This window comes from Harpegnathos saltator, unplaced genomic scaffold (genome assembly GCF_003227715.2).
Source record: "Harpegnathos saltator strain DR-91 unplaced genomic scaffold, Hsal_v8.6 scaffold174, whole genome shotgun sequence".
NCBI lineage: Eukaryota > Metazoa > Arthropoda > Insecta > Hymenoptera > Formicidae > Harpegnathos > Harpegnathos saltator.
In genome coordinates, this window is record NW_020229955.1 from 643695 (window position 1) to 660491 (window position 16797).

The 16797-nt window shown below is 46.1% G+C and overlaps 2 protein-coding genes across 12 annotated transcripts; both read left to right on the forward strand.

The window, feature by feature from the left end:
- Nucleotides 1-356: 356 nt before the first annotated feature.
- LOC105189558 (arginine-glutamic acid dipeptide repeats protein) lies at nt 357-13864 on the forward strand. 11 transcript variants are annotated; one of them, XM_025297246.1, is made up of 9 exons: nt 357-817; nt 2008-2041; nt 2114-2250; nt 5477-5836; nt 5925-6005; nt 6389-9998; nt 10609-10902; nt 11545-11740; nt 11839-13864. In XM_025297246.1, the coding sequence occupies exons 3-9, from the start codon at nt 2203-2205 to the stop codon at nt 11903-11905; spliced, it is 4656 nt and encodes a 1551-aa protein (XP_025153031.1). In that variant the 5' UTR covers nt 357-817; nt 2008-2041; nt 2114-2202; the 3' UTR covers nt 11906-13864. The 11 variants fall into 11 exon arrangements, with proteins under 11 accessions (XP_025153031.1, XP_025153034.1, XP_025153030.1 ...); XM_025297249.1 differs by having other exon boundaries at nt 5495-5836; XM_025297245.1 differs by lacking the exon at nt 2008-2041.
- A 1265-nt stretch (nt 13865-15129) lies between these two features.
- LOC112588084 (basic helix-loop-helix transcription factor scleraxis) lies at nt 15130-16460 on the forward strand. The gene is made up of 2 exons (XM_025297255.1): nt 15130-15900; nt 16269-16460. Exons 1-2 carry the CDS (start codon nt 15649-15651, stop codon nt 16380-16382), a joined length of 366 nt encoding a protein of 121 aa, XP_025153040.1. The 5' UTR covers nt 15130-15648; the 3' UTR covers nt 16383-16460.
- The last annotated feature ends 337 nt before the right edge of the window (nt 16461-16797 follow it).

Genomic DNA, 16797 nt, shown 5'->3' on the forward strand with positions numbered 1-16797 from the left:
AACGGCAGGTCAGGCGTGCTCTATTTACTTAAAAAATCTTTTTCGATTTAACAGCAAAGTAAATCCTTTTATTTTCAAACAGTACGGCTATCTCTTTCCATTCTGTTCTTTTCCTCCCAACGACAGACTCGTATATGAGATACTGTTACTATTTCTTACACACGCTACATGGTTGTAAAGAAATGAACTAAAAGTACACCGATCATTTTTAGGGATCTCTCTAGAATGCAATCCATCGTCACACAGAAGGGAATGTCTTTTTGCACAATCGATCTCTCGGACGTCAATTTTTTTCTTTTTAAACGTTGCGACCACCCTGCTCATCGCCGAGGGTGCACAACGGAAGTAGTTCCGAAATTGCGCATGAACACGGTCGACGTTGCTTCCCGAATATGCCCGGCCGCGTCGCTACCGTTGCGTTGCATTATGGCCGCTGCATTTGGGTGTTGTGGAAAGTGATCCCCGTAGCGAAGGCACCGAGGTCGATGAGTCGTCGCCGCCGCGGCACCTCTGCGAGCAAGTGATCGTTGCGAAGAGCCCGCACGATTCCCGTGTCGCACGGTGCGCGACGGTGCGTTGCCGCGTTACGCCGACCCGCAGAGTGATCCTCACGTAGCGTGAGAGAGCAGCGAGTGTGCGAGAGCGAGAGAGAGAGAGAGAGAGAGCGAGAGAGAGAGAGAGAGAGAGCGAGAGAGAGAGAGAGAGAGAAAGAGAGAGAGAGAGCGAGCGAGCGAGCTGAACAGATCATCTCCGCCGAGGCACGATGACGCGTGCACGTCGCTGAGTGAAGCTGCCGATCGGACCGCGGAGACAACGGGTGAGTTGCTCGATGTCCTCGTAGAGCATGCGTCCGTATATTACGTGTCCGTCGTTCCCGCGGGACGTGAGTTTCGCGCCGAGACGCCGTGTTTGTGCAGCGTGACGCGATTATCGCGGCGAGTCGATCCGCTCGATCTCGATCGCGCGGAGATATCGTGCGTGCCAGCGCGCTCGTGTTCTTCCTCTCCGTATGCGTGCGTGTGCGTGCCAATTTGTGCGTGCGCCGCGACTACGACCTTGCACGACGACGATCATCGCGCCTTTCCTCGCGCCTCACGTTTCCTTGGCACCGACCTCGAATTCGCGGTTTCGCTCGTGAGTTGCTCCACTCGTCGAATGTGGTCGGGCTGGCGGGATCCTTTCCGGCGTCTTTCGGTTCCTCTGCGTCGCGCGAGGGACGAGGCGGTCGAGAGCTTGTTCGCGCTTGTTAATTAGCCTGTTTATACTGCTTTCACCGTGACTTAAGACCACTTAAAAAGAGAAAGAGAGAGGATGAGCAAGAGATGGCTGAGAGGGAGAGAGAGAGAGAGAGAGAAAGAGGAAGAGTAAGAGATGGATGAGAGCGAGAGAGCGAGAGAGCGAAAGAAAGAGAGAGAGAGAGAGAGAGAGAGAGAGAGGGAGTGAGAGAAGATAAGAGAAACAATGAGACAGGAATAAATATTACATGCTGCATCGTACAGTGATACATTGTACAGTATAATACAGCAGAATGTATATGTAGAATGGACGTCCTGTGAATATAATTTTGTCTAATTTCTCGAATCGCTCCGAGAACGAATAAATGCAACACAGCGTAAGTGTATCTTGCTCAACTTTGTTTCTATTTGCAAGTATGGGGCGGAATCGGGTTCATATGGGTTAGATACCTTTATTCTCGCCTTTAAAGCTACCTTTATCGTAGGCGACATTGTTGTAATTGTTTTTTAAACACTAAAGAGAGAGTTCAGCCTTGTATATTCTCGGTATGCGTATAGGAACAAACACATTTCGTGTCCCCCCGGTGTGTCTTCTCTTTATTTAGATATCACGTATCGATGATGTACAAGTGCACTGTTAAAGATTCGTCAAGTTTCGCCAAAGATTCAACGGAGATTTAGCGTTTGTTTTCGTAAAATAAAAAAATTGGCATTGCGAGATAAATACGTAATGTATACCTCTCTGTTATTTGTTCGTGACCGACCACGGCAGTCTTTGCGACACCATGACGAGCATGTTAAGCAGTGTATGTTCTATTTTCTGTCAAATCGTCCTCAAGTCAGATCTTCTTACTCGTATTGATGACATAACTATTCAGGGGGTGGATGATAGGAATTTACTGAAAGTCGAAGATCAAAGGCATTCAAAACGCTGGAGAAAGACGGCGGAGCTTCGGAGGAGGGGGAGATGTCAGCTGGCACCCAGGGCGAGATTCGGGTTGGCCCTTCCCATCAGGTTTGGCATGCACATCTTGAAAACCTTTTTTTGCTACTTAGTGGTATCGCGCACAGTGCGCCTATCTCGAGGCTTGTCCAATTAGCGTAGTCGGTTGTTCATCGTGTGTTAACGTGGTAAGGGGTGTGTGGATCGCTTGTAAAAAAAACCGCGAGTCCTCCTCATCGCATCTCGTTATTATTACGTCAGTTGTTACATAATGAACAACTTAATGTTACAAATGAACAAATTATGTTACATAATGAACAATTGAATACTAGTCACGATCCAAGATCTTCGCAAGATAAAAAAAGACTGTAGAGTGTTATATGTATTAGAGAAGTATTATATGTATCGGAGAAAGTATCGGCGACCGTCGTGGAAATAACGTGTGGATTTCACGCTTAATCGAGCAATTAAGTCGTCAATTAACTGAAACTGAGTTGATTCTCCGCTGAGAGATATCGAATTATCGGGAAAGAGCCGCGCGCGCGCACGCGATAGCCACACGACAATGATAATCCGCTCTTCTTATCGTGGAGCATGTAGCATAATTTTCTATTTTTAAGCGGACATCGTTCGCACAAATCGGTCAAACGAAAAAGAGTAATTATGCAAATTTTCACGCTCTTTACATAAAAAAAAGAAAAACAGACGTAATAACCGTAAAATGCGCGCCTGTACGTGTGTATCCGTGTAAATGTGTGCGTGCGTGCGTGCGTGCGTGCGTGCGTGTGTGTGTGTGTGTGTGTGTGTGTGTGTGTTATTTTTTATACATGTATGTGGTACACGTTTCTTCCGAACAGCACGCACGCGCTTACAAAAAGAACAAAGAACCTCGGGAAGTAACGGCGTCAATAAAAACTGAAAGCACATTTTACAACGACAGTGAAATAATAAAGAAAACGTTACGTAAATACGCTGTAATCTAATCTCGAAAGTACGAAGCGTGGAATCGGTCTTGAAGTTGAGGTCTAAACAATAAAACCGATAACGTGGCGACCGGGCATCGGCACGCATAACATCGTATATGCTCCGTGTGGAAACTTGCATTTGTCGTCGTCGAATGACTCGGCAGCAGCACATTTGACACTTTGAGCAACGCACATACAAATTTCAAGAATGTTCCACGCGCGGCCACGTCATCTCATTTGCACATTCATCATCCGTGGAATTCATCAGCCACAGATAGGGATCGTTGCACGGTGACTTTGGAGGTGACGATCGCGCCAATTGCGAGACGTACGCCGACGCGCTTAACTCGCAGGTTCTACGATTTACACTGTAGGTGTGCGAGGTACACAAGATTGTGGCAGAATGCAAATTGACGAGCCGTATCGCCGTGAAAATCGCCGGTCTAATCTACTCACTAGTCAATCCGATGGTTCAACTAACGCACTTATCCGCTATCGGAGAGCTTCGGATGTTTCAAGTACAAATGGCGATTTTTCTCGCGCAAAAAGAAAAAAAAACGTGAAACGTCACTCGTCAAGCTCTCTCTCGGTAATACTTGTTGTAATAGTTGTCGCACCGGGCATGCTTTCAGCATGCGCCAATTGCGCTCGTTCCGTCAAAAAATCGGCTCGAGGATCATTCGTTTTACTCGTCCGATATATCAGCCGCGCGAGGAACGTCCTCTCAACCCTCGCGAGCGGTACATCAGCTGTGCGTAAATACACACATGTACATATACATACCTGAGAGCGATGCATGAGGATAATAATTGTATAGTTTATATCTGACGTGAGAGATTGCGCTTTCTTCATTTTGGAGTGGTATTCAGTCACGGTGAAGTGTAACTCGAGCGATCGATCGAATGATCCATCAGTCAGTCAATAAGCAGATCAACTCGCCTCTGCTTTACTACTTTACAACTCTGTTTATCATACAACAATTATTCTCCATTGCTTACTTGAACCATCTGTGATCGGCGCGAGCACCGATTTGGAATCGAGATTTTCTTATGCGCTGACCGATGATTCTCTCGACTGATCGGGTCAGGAGCGAGATCGGTACTAGATAGTTCTTTATTTGCAAATGGCAAAGATGCGTCAGAGTTTTCGTTAAATCTCGAGGATCCTTTCTCGAGGATCGACTGCTGTGTCGAAAAATATTCGACACGTGTCGTACATCAGTTGCAACAATTGTGATCAAAATGATATGATTAAAATGATTAAAATCATAATTACGATGAAAATTGAGAGATCGCGTCAAGCGACTTGTTCGTCGAGAAAAGAACCGATTCCAGATTGGCCGAAGTGATCGTGGAAGGTAATTTGCTGGGTCCCCGAGACTCGGTGTATGCGTAAATCGTAGTCGAGGTAATGTCAATAGAATTTCGTCGAACTACGGGATCATTGAGGCACCGTGTCCGTTGCCGTGACTTAGCCGTGACTAATCGATAGCTCGTAAATCGTCCGTTTGTCGCTTTTACTTTCCCCCCCCCTTCCTTCCCCGCGGCCCTCCCCGCGGTCGAATTTTGCCGTCGTCTCGCCGGGAACAGCTTCGTGACAAACATTCGTCGTGAATTATCACCGCGCGAATATAAGTAACACTCGATAAATACATTACGCAAGTTACACGGAGTCGCGTAGATACGTAACTTCTATCTTTAACCCCCGTAATTATCTTGGACTTCCGACACAGAATTTCGTAATGCGAAGTACGCGCGTGTGTGCTTTCGAGTGCGAACGTGTACACAGATCGGCATAATCACCTCGATGCTCGTACCGTCGGAATCACTATACAGTCTTCTACGCGCGCGTTTGTTGATGTAGTTGAAAATCGCGTAGCGTCTCTCTCTCCGAGTGTTATTATTAACGAGGTTATTATACGCCGGTCTGTGTACCTCGACGAATCGTACGCAGAGTACGCAGAGAGTGCGATTATCGTTGTCCGTGGGATAATCGAGAAGGGAAAGCGATAACAAGGAGACACCGAGATTTATCATTCACGTTCTGTACAAACGAGACTAGAGAGAGATAAAGCGGCGAGCGAACAAAAGACACATGAAAGATAGATAGATGGATAGAGAGAGAGAGAGAGAGATAGAGAGAGAGAGAGAGAGAGAGAGAGAGAGAGAGAGAGAGAGAGAGGGGCGTTCTTCCGAGTATAACACGTTAGAATTTGGGCTAATGCGGTGATAACCGCTTGAGAGGGCAAGCCGGAGCATAGGTGCGTGACTACTAACTCGCTTCGGCATATCGGTGCTAACCGCGCGCAATCCCGAATTTTTTGGGATTTACAGGAGTTGGTTTCTTGTCAGGCCCGTTTGCCTGAGTATCGGCCGGGTATACCACCCGGCGAGCTGCTACCCGATCCAGAATTCTCCAAGGAGCGCGAGGAGCTAAGATGGGTCCCGGCCATGGCATTGGACGGGGATCTTCTCATGTACCTGAGGGCGGCTCGGTCTATGGCCGCTTTCGCCGGTATGTGTGACGGCGGATCCCCGGACGATGGTTGCGTGGCGGCGTCTCGAGACGACACTACCATCAATGCTCTGGACATTCTGCATGACTCTGGCTATGATCCCGGTAGGGCACTTCAGGCTCTCGTCAAATGTCCAGTACCTAAAGGCATCGACAAGAAATGGTCCGAGGAAGAGACCGTAAGTATATCACTCTCTCTCTCAGCGTGACCGTTGTCGGCTTTCCGTAGAACAGAAGAAGTGACGGATTGTCGTTGTTGAACCGTAGAAGCGATTCGTCAAGGGTTTACGGCAATTTGGGAAGAATTTTTCACGCATTAGGAAGGATCTTCTGCCGCACAAAGACACGGTAAGACACTTGAAGAGAAATACACGGTATCTCCGTATCTCCATCGAGCCCTCTCTCTTTCCAAGATGCTCTTTTCGTATTTATTAGGACGAAAGAGAGAAGTATACGGGAACAAAATTAAGCGCAAATACATTTGCGAAGAGCAATCTTCATCTTTTTCAGATCAGCTTGAGGTCTCTTGTAAAGTTTTCTTTCTGTTTTTCGGTATCGCAAGGGAAAATCTATGTGAGGGAAACGTTCGAAAGGTTGTTGCTTTGCGTTTTACGTTTTACCTGACAAGATAAACTTTTACCTACCTACCTTTCATACTTCATATCGAACGAGAAATCGTTACAAAGCAGTAGGAAAATCCATTTCGTCGTTTGACTCGGGTCTTTGTATAGCCGGAATTGGTCGAGTTCTACTACTTGTGGAAAAAGACGCCTGGTGCCAATAACAATAGGCCACACCGTCGGCGCCGGCAGAGCTCACTGCGAAGGATCCGTAATACGCGGAACTCCCGTGCCGGCACTCCCAAAGAGGAGGTGCCGACGCCTACAAAGGATACAGCGCCAACGGCAAACGTCAACACGAAGGAGCCTGCGTCCGAGGCCGAGAGCGTGCCAGTCGGCACGCCGGCCAGTCACAACCCTGGTGGAGAAATCAGCTCCGTAACGGAGGACGATAACTCTGAAGAGGATAGTGATTCTCGCGACACTAATACGAACGGTACGGCTCACTCGTGTCAACATTGCTTCTCCACCAGTTCGAAGGACTATCAGGTGGCCGGCAAGGATCGGCTACTTCTCTGTACGGAATGCCGTGCGCATTTGAAGAAAACCGGCGAGCTGCCGCCTGCGCCGCCTTATCTGTTCCGCCCAGTTCCGGCGGAATCACCGGAGAGTCCTGGTAGAATGCGTACGCGCAACAAAGCCAAGGAGACACCGAGACCAGCGAGACCGCGACGCACCGGTGGCACTGACACGCCCGACCAAGAGAAGCAGCAGCAGCAGCAACAGCAGCAGCAGCAATCACCCGATAAGAGTAAGAAGAAATCGTCCAGCAAAGTGGAGACGCCCAAGAAGGGTACGCAGAAGCGTTCACAACCGGACGACGTCGACGACGACAAAGACGCGCAGAAGCGAAAGCGCGTCGGCGGCGGCGATCGCGCCGAAAGCCCGTCCGAGTCACTCACGACAGACAGTAATTCCCTGATGGACGAACCGGAGAGGGAAACGGAGGCTGACACGAACGAGAATCAACCAACCACGCCGACGGTCGCTGGCGTAGCCACGGAAGAGCCTGTTAGTAGTCCAGCCGTTACAACCCCCGAGGAACCCCCCTCCGAGCCGACGCCAGTGTCCACTCCTGTGCCAGCCGTTATCCAGAGTCTACCGATCTCCGTGCCGGTGATACACAGTTTAGAGAAGAAACCGCCGGTCTTGCTGGAAGCAGAACCGCTGGTGGATCAAAGCAAGGTGGTGGATCATCAGATGGAGGACTCCGTGCCGCCGTTAGCCATGAATCAACCGCTCAAGTTGGAGCCGTTGGTTCCGATGGAGTCTGTGGTGTCACCGCCGACTTCCAACGACGACACCAAGGAACCCGAGCAAGGACAATTGAACCTCAGCGTGTCGCAGCCGCTGGTGGCTCCTGTACAGTCGGCCGATGCCGCGGTACGCAATTTGTCGCAGAGTCTACCACCTGTCACTGGCATCGCGGGTGGTTCACAGTCCATGCCGGTGAGTTCGCAGGGCATCCCTGTGATATCGCCTGGTCAACAGCAGAACGTTACCGGTGGATTACCGGCGGGTCTCAGTATGCAATACGCAACGAACAATGTGCAGCCGCAACCGCAGCCGCCGCCGCCGCCGCCCCCGGTGCAAAATGTGCCGCAGAATCTGTCGCAAAGTATGCCACCGCAATTGGTGCCTAACATGGTGCCGAACGCACCGCCGAACATGGGACCAAACCTCCGCGCCCATGCGGACAGCATGTCGAGCGGCGCGCAAGCTTTGCCGCCGCAAAGTATGTCGGGGCCGCCGTTGAATCTTAACATCTCGCAGAGCCAAATACCGACTGGCATGGGACCGATCGGTCAGATGTCGCAAATCGCACCGCCGATGCCGAGTTCGCCGCAACCGCTTGGTTTGACCGTCATGTCGTCCGAAGGCAGAGGTGCCGACAGAATCTCCGCGGACGACAGGTTACCGAGCGAACGAGCGCGCGACAGTCTGCGACAGTCGGAGCGAATGACGTCAGACAGGCACTCGGAACGTACGGAAAGTAACGAACCCGAGCGCTCGAATGAACCGAGTAATCTGTTCCAGTCGCTACAACCCGGTGGTATGCTGTCGATGGATAAACCTACGGGTATTTACAATCTGGCCGGTACACCGCCGATGGAGCCGCAGAACTTGAAGATCAAACAGGAGATAATTCCACCGGAACCAGATCCCCTGCAAAGTCTAAAGGAGGTCAAAGTGCCGGGCTTCCAGAGTTCCGCGTTTCCAGGCCCGAGTCTGGATAATATCAAGAAGGATCCGGACGGTGCGAGCAAACCGCCTACGCCGAGCAAGCATTCGGTGCAGAACTCTGCTCCCGCATTGGTGCCGCAGCTTCAGCCTGTTGCGGCTTCGCCGACGCCGACGCCGACGCCGACACCGAACTTGCCCCCGCCTCCTAGCTCTATACCTCAACCGGTGATGCATCCCGCACAGCAACCGAGCCCGCATATGGCTCACCCGTTTCACCCTCATCTCGTACACCATACGCTGTTTGGAATGCATGCGTATCATCCGCACGCGTATCCGGGTTACGGGGCTGTAGCAGGTTATCCATCCTTCCCGCCGTACACGTACGGTCCGGTTCCACATGCCATACCACCGCCTTCACCGCAGAGGAGCCAAGAGAGCAGCACTATGATGACCGCTCATCATGCGAGTACCAGCTCTAGTGTTACCACGAGAGAAGAGGGCGAGAATCTGATCGCCTCTCATCACCACTCGTCCAGTATGCACCAAGCGACTACTCTGCACCACGACAAGCTGCTCACTATATCCTCCCATAGTTCTCACAGTCATTCTTCATCGCACGGGTCAAGCCAACGCAAACCTTCAATGGTCTCAGCAACGTGCCTAACGTCCACCAGTTCTGCACATCATCACCATCGTCCACCGCAACCGCAGCAGCCCCCGATCGTGCAAGAACCGAAGATCGAGCAGGATATGGAGCCGGAACCTGACGAACCGGCCAGTCCGCGAGGACCGTCGCCCGAGCCACGCATCGAAGATTCCGAGTGCCACCGTTCCCAGTCGGCGATTTTCCTGCGGCATTGGAATCGCGGTGAGAATAATTCGTGCACGCGCACTGATTTGGTGTTCAAGCCTGTACCGGATTCGAAGCTCGCGAGAAAACGCGAGGAACGCACCAGGAAACAGGCGGAGCGTGAACGAGAGGAACGCGATCGTGCCGCCGCAGCTGCTCAACAAGCCAGGAAAATGACGACACCGGAAAAACAGCCGGAGACTTGCAAACCGCCAAGTCGTGGACCTCTCGAACCTGTTGTCTCACCGTACGACAGATACGCGACGCGACCTGGCTCATACGCGGATACTCCAGCTCTCAGGCAATTGTCCGAATATGCGAGGCCGCACGCTGCCTTTTCACCTGCCAGACATCCGGCTCCCACGGACCCGATGTTGCATTACCTGTATGGCCGTGAGGCCGCTGCGCAACGCTTGGAGTTGGAACATCTCGAGCGAGAGAAGCGTGAGCGTGAGATACGCGAGTTACGCGAACGGGAGTTGAATGATCGCTTGAAGGAAGAACTGCTGAAGGGCACACCCAGACCAATGCCGGCACCGGTTGATCCACACTGGCTGGAGATACACCGACGTTACGCTGCTGGTTTAGCAGGCCCATCCGGTCCCCCTCAAGCCTTGCATCAATTTGGTCTCTACGGTGCTCCTCCGGGTCCCAGCCAGCTGGAACGTGAACGTTTGGAAAGGCTAGGTAATTGTTCATCATCAAATTTGTCATGTCTCGCCGAGGTAGAAGTAGGAATATCCGTCGACTATCCGTCCACAATCGTACAATCGTACAGTGCTTTTCAATATTGAACTTAATTTAGCGATACAAAGTATGACATAGTAGAAGGAAAGATTGGTAGGTCGCGAGAGAGGTGAAGTTATACAGATCGAGAGATAGAGAGAGAAAGAGAGAGAGAGAGAGTGTGTGTGTGTGTGTGTATGCGTGTATGTGTGTATGTATGTATGTATGTGTGTGGGTGTGTGTAAGGGGAGGGAAGGAGAGGCGGAGAAAGATATCACAGGGGCATTGAAGATACGAAGTAGCTGGCTAGATATTTAAATCTGAATTAATTTCCGCCGATTTCTTCAGCGTCGGTTAACTCGACCCGTAAGGATCTCGGCTGCTTGTCTGGGCGTCATGTTTCGCCGGTGACACGATGCACCTTCGCAAGGAAACGTTCGTAAAAAGCTATTACGTTTTTATTTTTGCCTGAATGTAATTACACGACCGTTAACACGATGGTGTTAACCGGAGTTGAAGAAATCCGGCATAAGAATCATATGTCAGTGATGACCGAGTTATGTGATCGAAGCACTGTCGGGTTTAGGAATACCGACTGCAGCCGGTGGGGGGCCAGCGGCTGGAGGGGCTGGCCATCCCGTGGCGGCACACCACCATGGTCAGCTCGAAGAGCGACTGGCTCTGGCCGCTGACCCGATGGTCAGGTTACAGATGGCTGGCATCTCTCCTGAGTATCACGCTCACACTCACGCGCATACGCATGCGCATACGCACTTGCACTTACATCCGGGACAGCAACAGGCCCAGCAACAGGCTCAGCAACAGCAGGAAGCCGCTGCGGCTGCGGCTGGATTTCCTCTGCCTGGTAGGTCCTACACACAGGATGTTCTTCTTCTTAAGCTTCTTAAACAAAGAGTTTTCCGTTCCTCGCATTTATCGCTCGTCGAATAACGGAGGCAACCGTGTGTTTCTCATTGATCGACCTGAACCTACACCTACACCGTCTAGGTCAAGGCGATCCTCCTTTCTCGCGCACCCTTACCGTCGGCGCGCCTGCGAATCTCTCAGGAGTCCTCGACTCTGACTTCCGGTCAGTCGCTTATCGCCGTCAGGTGCAAGTGCGAGTGTACGCGTGAGTGTCGTCGAGGTGCAGGCGCGACTGTGCGTGTGCGCGTGCGTGCGTGTGTTTGCAAAATGAGAAGTAACGTCTCTGAGACGCTTTGAGATAGATAGCCTTTACGCTAGGAGTTCGTCGCAATTCCTTCTATCTCTGCGAGTCGAACGAGCTAAACGTTTCCCAAAAAGAATACATATCACACGAGACTGTCATGAGTCATCGCGATTGTCACGAACACATATGCTTCTCAAACGTATATTATACGAGACATTGTTATGTGTATGGTATATTATTGTGAAAGGAGTCTATATTATATGTATAGTTGATGTGTTCTCACAGCGCACGACTCGACTGTGTTCAGTTTTCCAACATGGTCATCTTTGTCCATAGCTGCAGCCAGCGCCAATTATCCTCGACCCGGTTTGATGCCGCGCGATCCAGCTCTCGCGCTGCATCCGGCCGAGCTGCTGGGAAGACCGTACGCAGACATGGCTGCACATCATGAACAATTTCAACGACACCTTATGATAGAGCGCGAGCGTTTCCCACCGCACCCATCCATCGTCGCCCACGAGGAGTACATAAGGTTCGTGCCTTGATAACAATAAGTAAAAACTTGCTTGATTTTTGTTATAACTCATGATCTAGAGCGGTATTATCGGACTAACGAAGGGTGTTTTTTAGACAACAGCGTGAGCGCGAGCTCAAAATTCGCGTACTGGATGAAGCAGCACGTGGATCGCGTCCCTAAACTTGTGCACATGTTTTTTATTTATATAAATACATATACATATAGTCTTGATATCGTTTAGGCATGTCGATAGAAACCTGAAGTGCGTGATACATCATGTTGTGTATGTATATGCAATGGGAACGTTCTTCTGATACCACGGAGTAATTTATACATAACGCATAACACATAACGCATGTGTGTGTGTGTATATATATATACATATACACACACACACACACACACACACACACACACATATATATATATATATATATATACATATATATATAAATATCCTCTGTAATTTTAAAAGCTAAGATCAGAAAATATTTTTATGGTCTTTCAGACATATTTAAAGGAAGAAATATATACACACTCATATATGCATACACAGCGAGAGTGATCAATGTAACTCGCTATTGTAAATATCACGTCGAGATATTTTAACCCCCGAACGTTACAGAACAATCTGGCATCGTCAGAGCGGCAGAAAGAGAAACGGAGAGATTAACATTTATACAAAAATGACGAACATTTGATACGTGAAGTATTTTCAAATTTTTTTATGGTATTTTACGTGTCAATCGATTGATTTTATTGATCTTGTTTTTTCGTCCGATTTTAAGCAATGGTGCATATATGCCAAAGTGCTTGTACGGAGGGGGGGATTATACTGCGGTTTTTAATCCTTCCATGTGCATGTAGATATATATACATATACATACATACATACATATATATATATGTATATATATATTTTTTGCTATTTGTTCTCGTAAATAGAGAAATGTGCGTTATTTTATTATTATTATTATTATTATTATTATTATTATTATTATTATATTATTATATGGAAACGAAAAAGAAAGAAATATAGATAAGACGCGGCAATAAGTTGAAGGATTTTGGGACGAGTAGTATAAATATATAAGAATCTCCTCAACGATTCCGAAAATCTCATACTTTATATATTTCAAGTTGTAGAAATTAAATTTGCTCGAAGAACAAACGAAGAAACGACATTCACCGTTTCTATTGTTTTAATCACGATTAAACAGTGAAATCATACGCATAACATTACCACAATGGTAAGTATATCATATAAGATCAATAAATGCAGATAAAACTAAAATTTATCATCGATTTATTCTGCATTATACACACACATATAACAATTTATATATTTATTTATTATCATATTTACATGTTCTTCAGAAAATAGTGCAAATTCAGCGCGAGATATTGAAGCGTTTAATAATAATCGCGTTTAGTTATCATTTTATTGCTTTTCTATACAGTTTGAGATGTATAAAGAAATATTGGAGAAATCGATGAGGGGAGGGCTGATGCCGCGTGTTTACTGCAAATGGAACAGCTTGTATATCTTTTTACGTCGGTACTTTTTCATTATTTTAAGTACTTGTAATAACGCATAAAAAACGTAGTACGTGTACGTAAAATGAAAAGAAGCGAGTACGAGTGTGCTTGCTTACGCAATCATACAGTCGACTGCATTAGAGCGTTCTGTAAAAATTGCACGAATTACAATTCGTTCGATTATAGTCGCATAAAAAAAAATATAATCTATAAGTTTCGCTATTACTTTCTTAATCTATCAAACTTGTATATTTTCGATACGTACTCTTTAAGATATCTTTCCGTTGAAAGATGCAAACCTTCGGTGGTTTTTACTAACGTGCATATATATTTATGTTTGTGTGCGCGCACGCAACGCTGATCGATGATAAACGAAATTAAATGGAAAGGATACATACAACACATACAAAGCAGTCGAGGATAAATCCGCAAATTACCGGAAGATTTTGTCTTAGCCAGCGAATGTTTCCACGTAATATGTCGTCAACGGTATCGATTGTTGAAATACGTGACCACCGCATGATCAGAAACATAAACATGCTGTGTAACTGATTTATTGTACCCTGATTATCTAATTGAGTAAACTTTTCATACGAAACTCTCGAGTGTGTATGTGTGTGTGATTCGACATTTTTTCGTTGCATTTCCTCTTCTGCGTTTCCGATGATTTTACATATATATATATATATATATATATATATATATATATATATATATATATATACACATATATATAAAATTATCACTCGAGATAATTAAATCGCCCAAGTCCCAGTATTCGTCTCGCCGATGTTGCGATAAATAAGTGAATTTAACACGCACGGTTAATTTTTGTAGCGTTTCGGCGTGTAATTGTATGTACAAAACTGATGAAATTGGTAAATATGCGACGAGAAAGAAGGAAAGAGAGAGAGAGAGGGGGGGGGATAGAAACGCCGTGACGGGACGCTAATTAGTTTTGCAGATGGAATTTGTCTCCCTTACCCTACTCCACCGCTCAGTCCCTATGGTCATCTACGTTTTTACACAGCTTAATGCGAAACGCAGCCGCAGACCACTTTACATGGAATGCATCACTCATGTACTAAGTATGAAAGTGTGCGCGCGTGTGTGAGGATCACATACGCAGAACGTATATCGCAGGGATGAATCGAGTCACATGGATCATAAATCGAGTTACTACGTACAATATGTGTGTATTGAGCTGTAAATACAAAACTAGAATGTGAAAGACTTCGAATGCTTACAGCGAATGAAATAACTGCGTTTGCATAAAGGCAATAACATTTGTTTTTACAAATTCAAGGTTCACTTTGGTACTTTCGGTGCTTCGGTAGTGAGTAATCGTCCTTTAAGATACAAATTTGATTTATATAAATCTATGTCTATGATTTGTATAAATTTACTTTCGCTTCTTATTTTCTTTGTCGTATTTGTAACGTGATGCAATAGAAACCGGATGAATAAATAAAAAAAGAAAAGGAAAAGGAAGAGCCGAAGAGGAGAAAGAAAGAGGGGAAGACTTTCCTCCGCCCCTGATTCCACACACATGCTGCTCACGTGTGTGCTCAGAATCGGCTGAGTGAAAGAGGGAGAGTAAGGGAGGAGGAGAGCAGAGAGATGAGGAAACTCCATATTCCGGAGGAACGGGAAGAGGCTGTGGGTCGGTTTCTCTCATTGACGGAGACGTTGTCATAGCGAGCAGTCGGCGAAAGCGTTGTTATCGCGAGAGATCGTGGTCATCAAATATTGGAAGAAAATCGGAACATGGCAACGCGCAAGAAAGAAGAATCGACGAAGCAACGGTATCAAGCAAACGCTCGAGAGAGGGACCGCACTCATAGGTGAAGAGCAATTTGCGAAAAATTATATTTTCGTGACATTGATGTGACTGTTATCGCAATCACAAATGACGAAGTGTAAGACATGTTTGCATAGATGATTATTCGAACTACTCCTTGTCGTCTCAAAAGGATAAAGAATTCAGATAATTAGTGATTTCTCGATAAGCAATTGGAGAACTTACTTGCAAACACTTTAGTTTTTAGATCTATATTTTATAAAATCTTTAATACTTTAGTCTTCAAATCCATGTTTATAAAAAAGCGAATATTGTATGTCTTGAACTGGTATATTTTCTGTAGTTTTTATGGTACAATTTAAATCTCTCAACAGCACGGACGAAAGAGTCATTGAAGACAGTTTAAGAAATAAGTTCTTCAATTCATTTTTCTGCAAGACCGTTAGTCTTTTAGTTGATGTAAATGCACTGACGACACGCAAGCCTAGTAAGCGAGATAGATATACGGATAACGGATAAAAATGATCGCATTGCGAGCGAAATACTTTTTGGGTTGCTGGGACACAGGTGTACAAGTGAAGAAATGCGATCTTCGTTGTGCAGCGTGAACACGGCTTTCAGTGCTCTGAGGACACTGATTCCAACCGAGCCGGCGGACAGGAAGTTATCGAAAATAGAGACTCTCAGGCTAGCCAGCAGTTACATCAGTCACTTGGATGCCATACTCATTGTGGGTGCGATAGATCAACCTTGCTCGCGCCTCCTGGAGAATAGCGGCATTTGCTCGACGAGATCGCAAGTTTGCACTTTTTGCTTGGCTATGCATAAAAGATATGTAAGTCGAACAATTTAGCGATTTACGTTTGAACTTTTGTCTTCCTGGTTTCTCATGTAGTGAAGAATGTGAAATATTTTTTGATTCCAAAGTATGTTTGTGTGCCAGTCTTCTCATGCAAAATAAAAGTAAACTGTACAAAATATATAAAAATATGTGTATATATATATATATATATATATATTATAGATATTTTTAATTATAATTGAAATAAATAAGATAATTATTAAACGTCTGTGTAATACTCTTGAATTAACACTCTGAAAAATTTCTTATGTTTGAGCCAGTTCTGTACATCAGTGATCAAGCCAGTGTGAGCAACGGTTATTAATGTATAATTTTTCATATGTTCCATTTCATATTTACAGAGTTTTAACGTCTCTCGAGTAATTCCGGACTATCCACATGATGAGACAACACCACCATACATCCTTATGCCACCGAATGCCACGTGTTTCAATCTAACAATGAATGATATCTAAAGTTGAGTCACTTTAAACATATGTCTGTATATTTTCTTGTAAATACTAGTAATGTTTTTCACCAAATTTTGTAATAATCACGCGTTTGTTAAAGATATAAAAAATTACATAAAACTATGTAGATATGCTTATTGCAAAGTACAATTATATTTGTGTAACATTGCTAGTCGTTTCAGTTCGTTATTTGTTCAAATATTCAGTTCTTGACGTTAATTTATTTTGATTAAACAACGATATTCTTCCTATTAGATTTGAATTTATGCGATTTGCGCGATTTATACGTGATATCAGCTTCAGACAGTTGAAGCGATCAGTTCGAACATTTCGTCACAACGAAACAATTTCTATACACTTCTTTCAACTTGGTATCGAGACATTCGAGCGTCAAATCTGGCAGCAGTCAACTACAACGTTG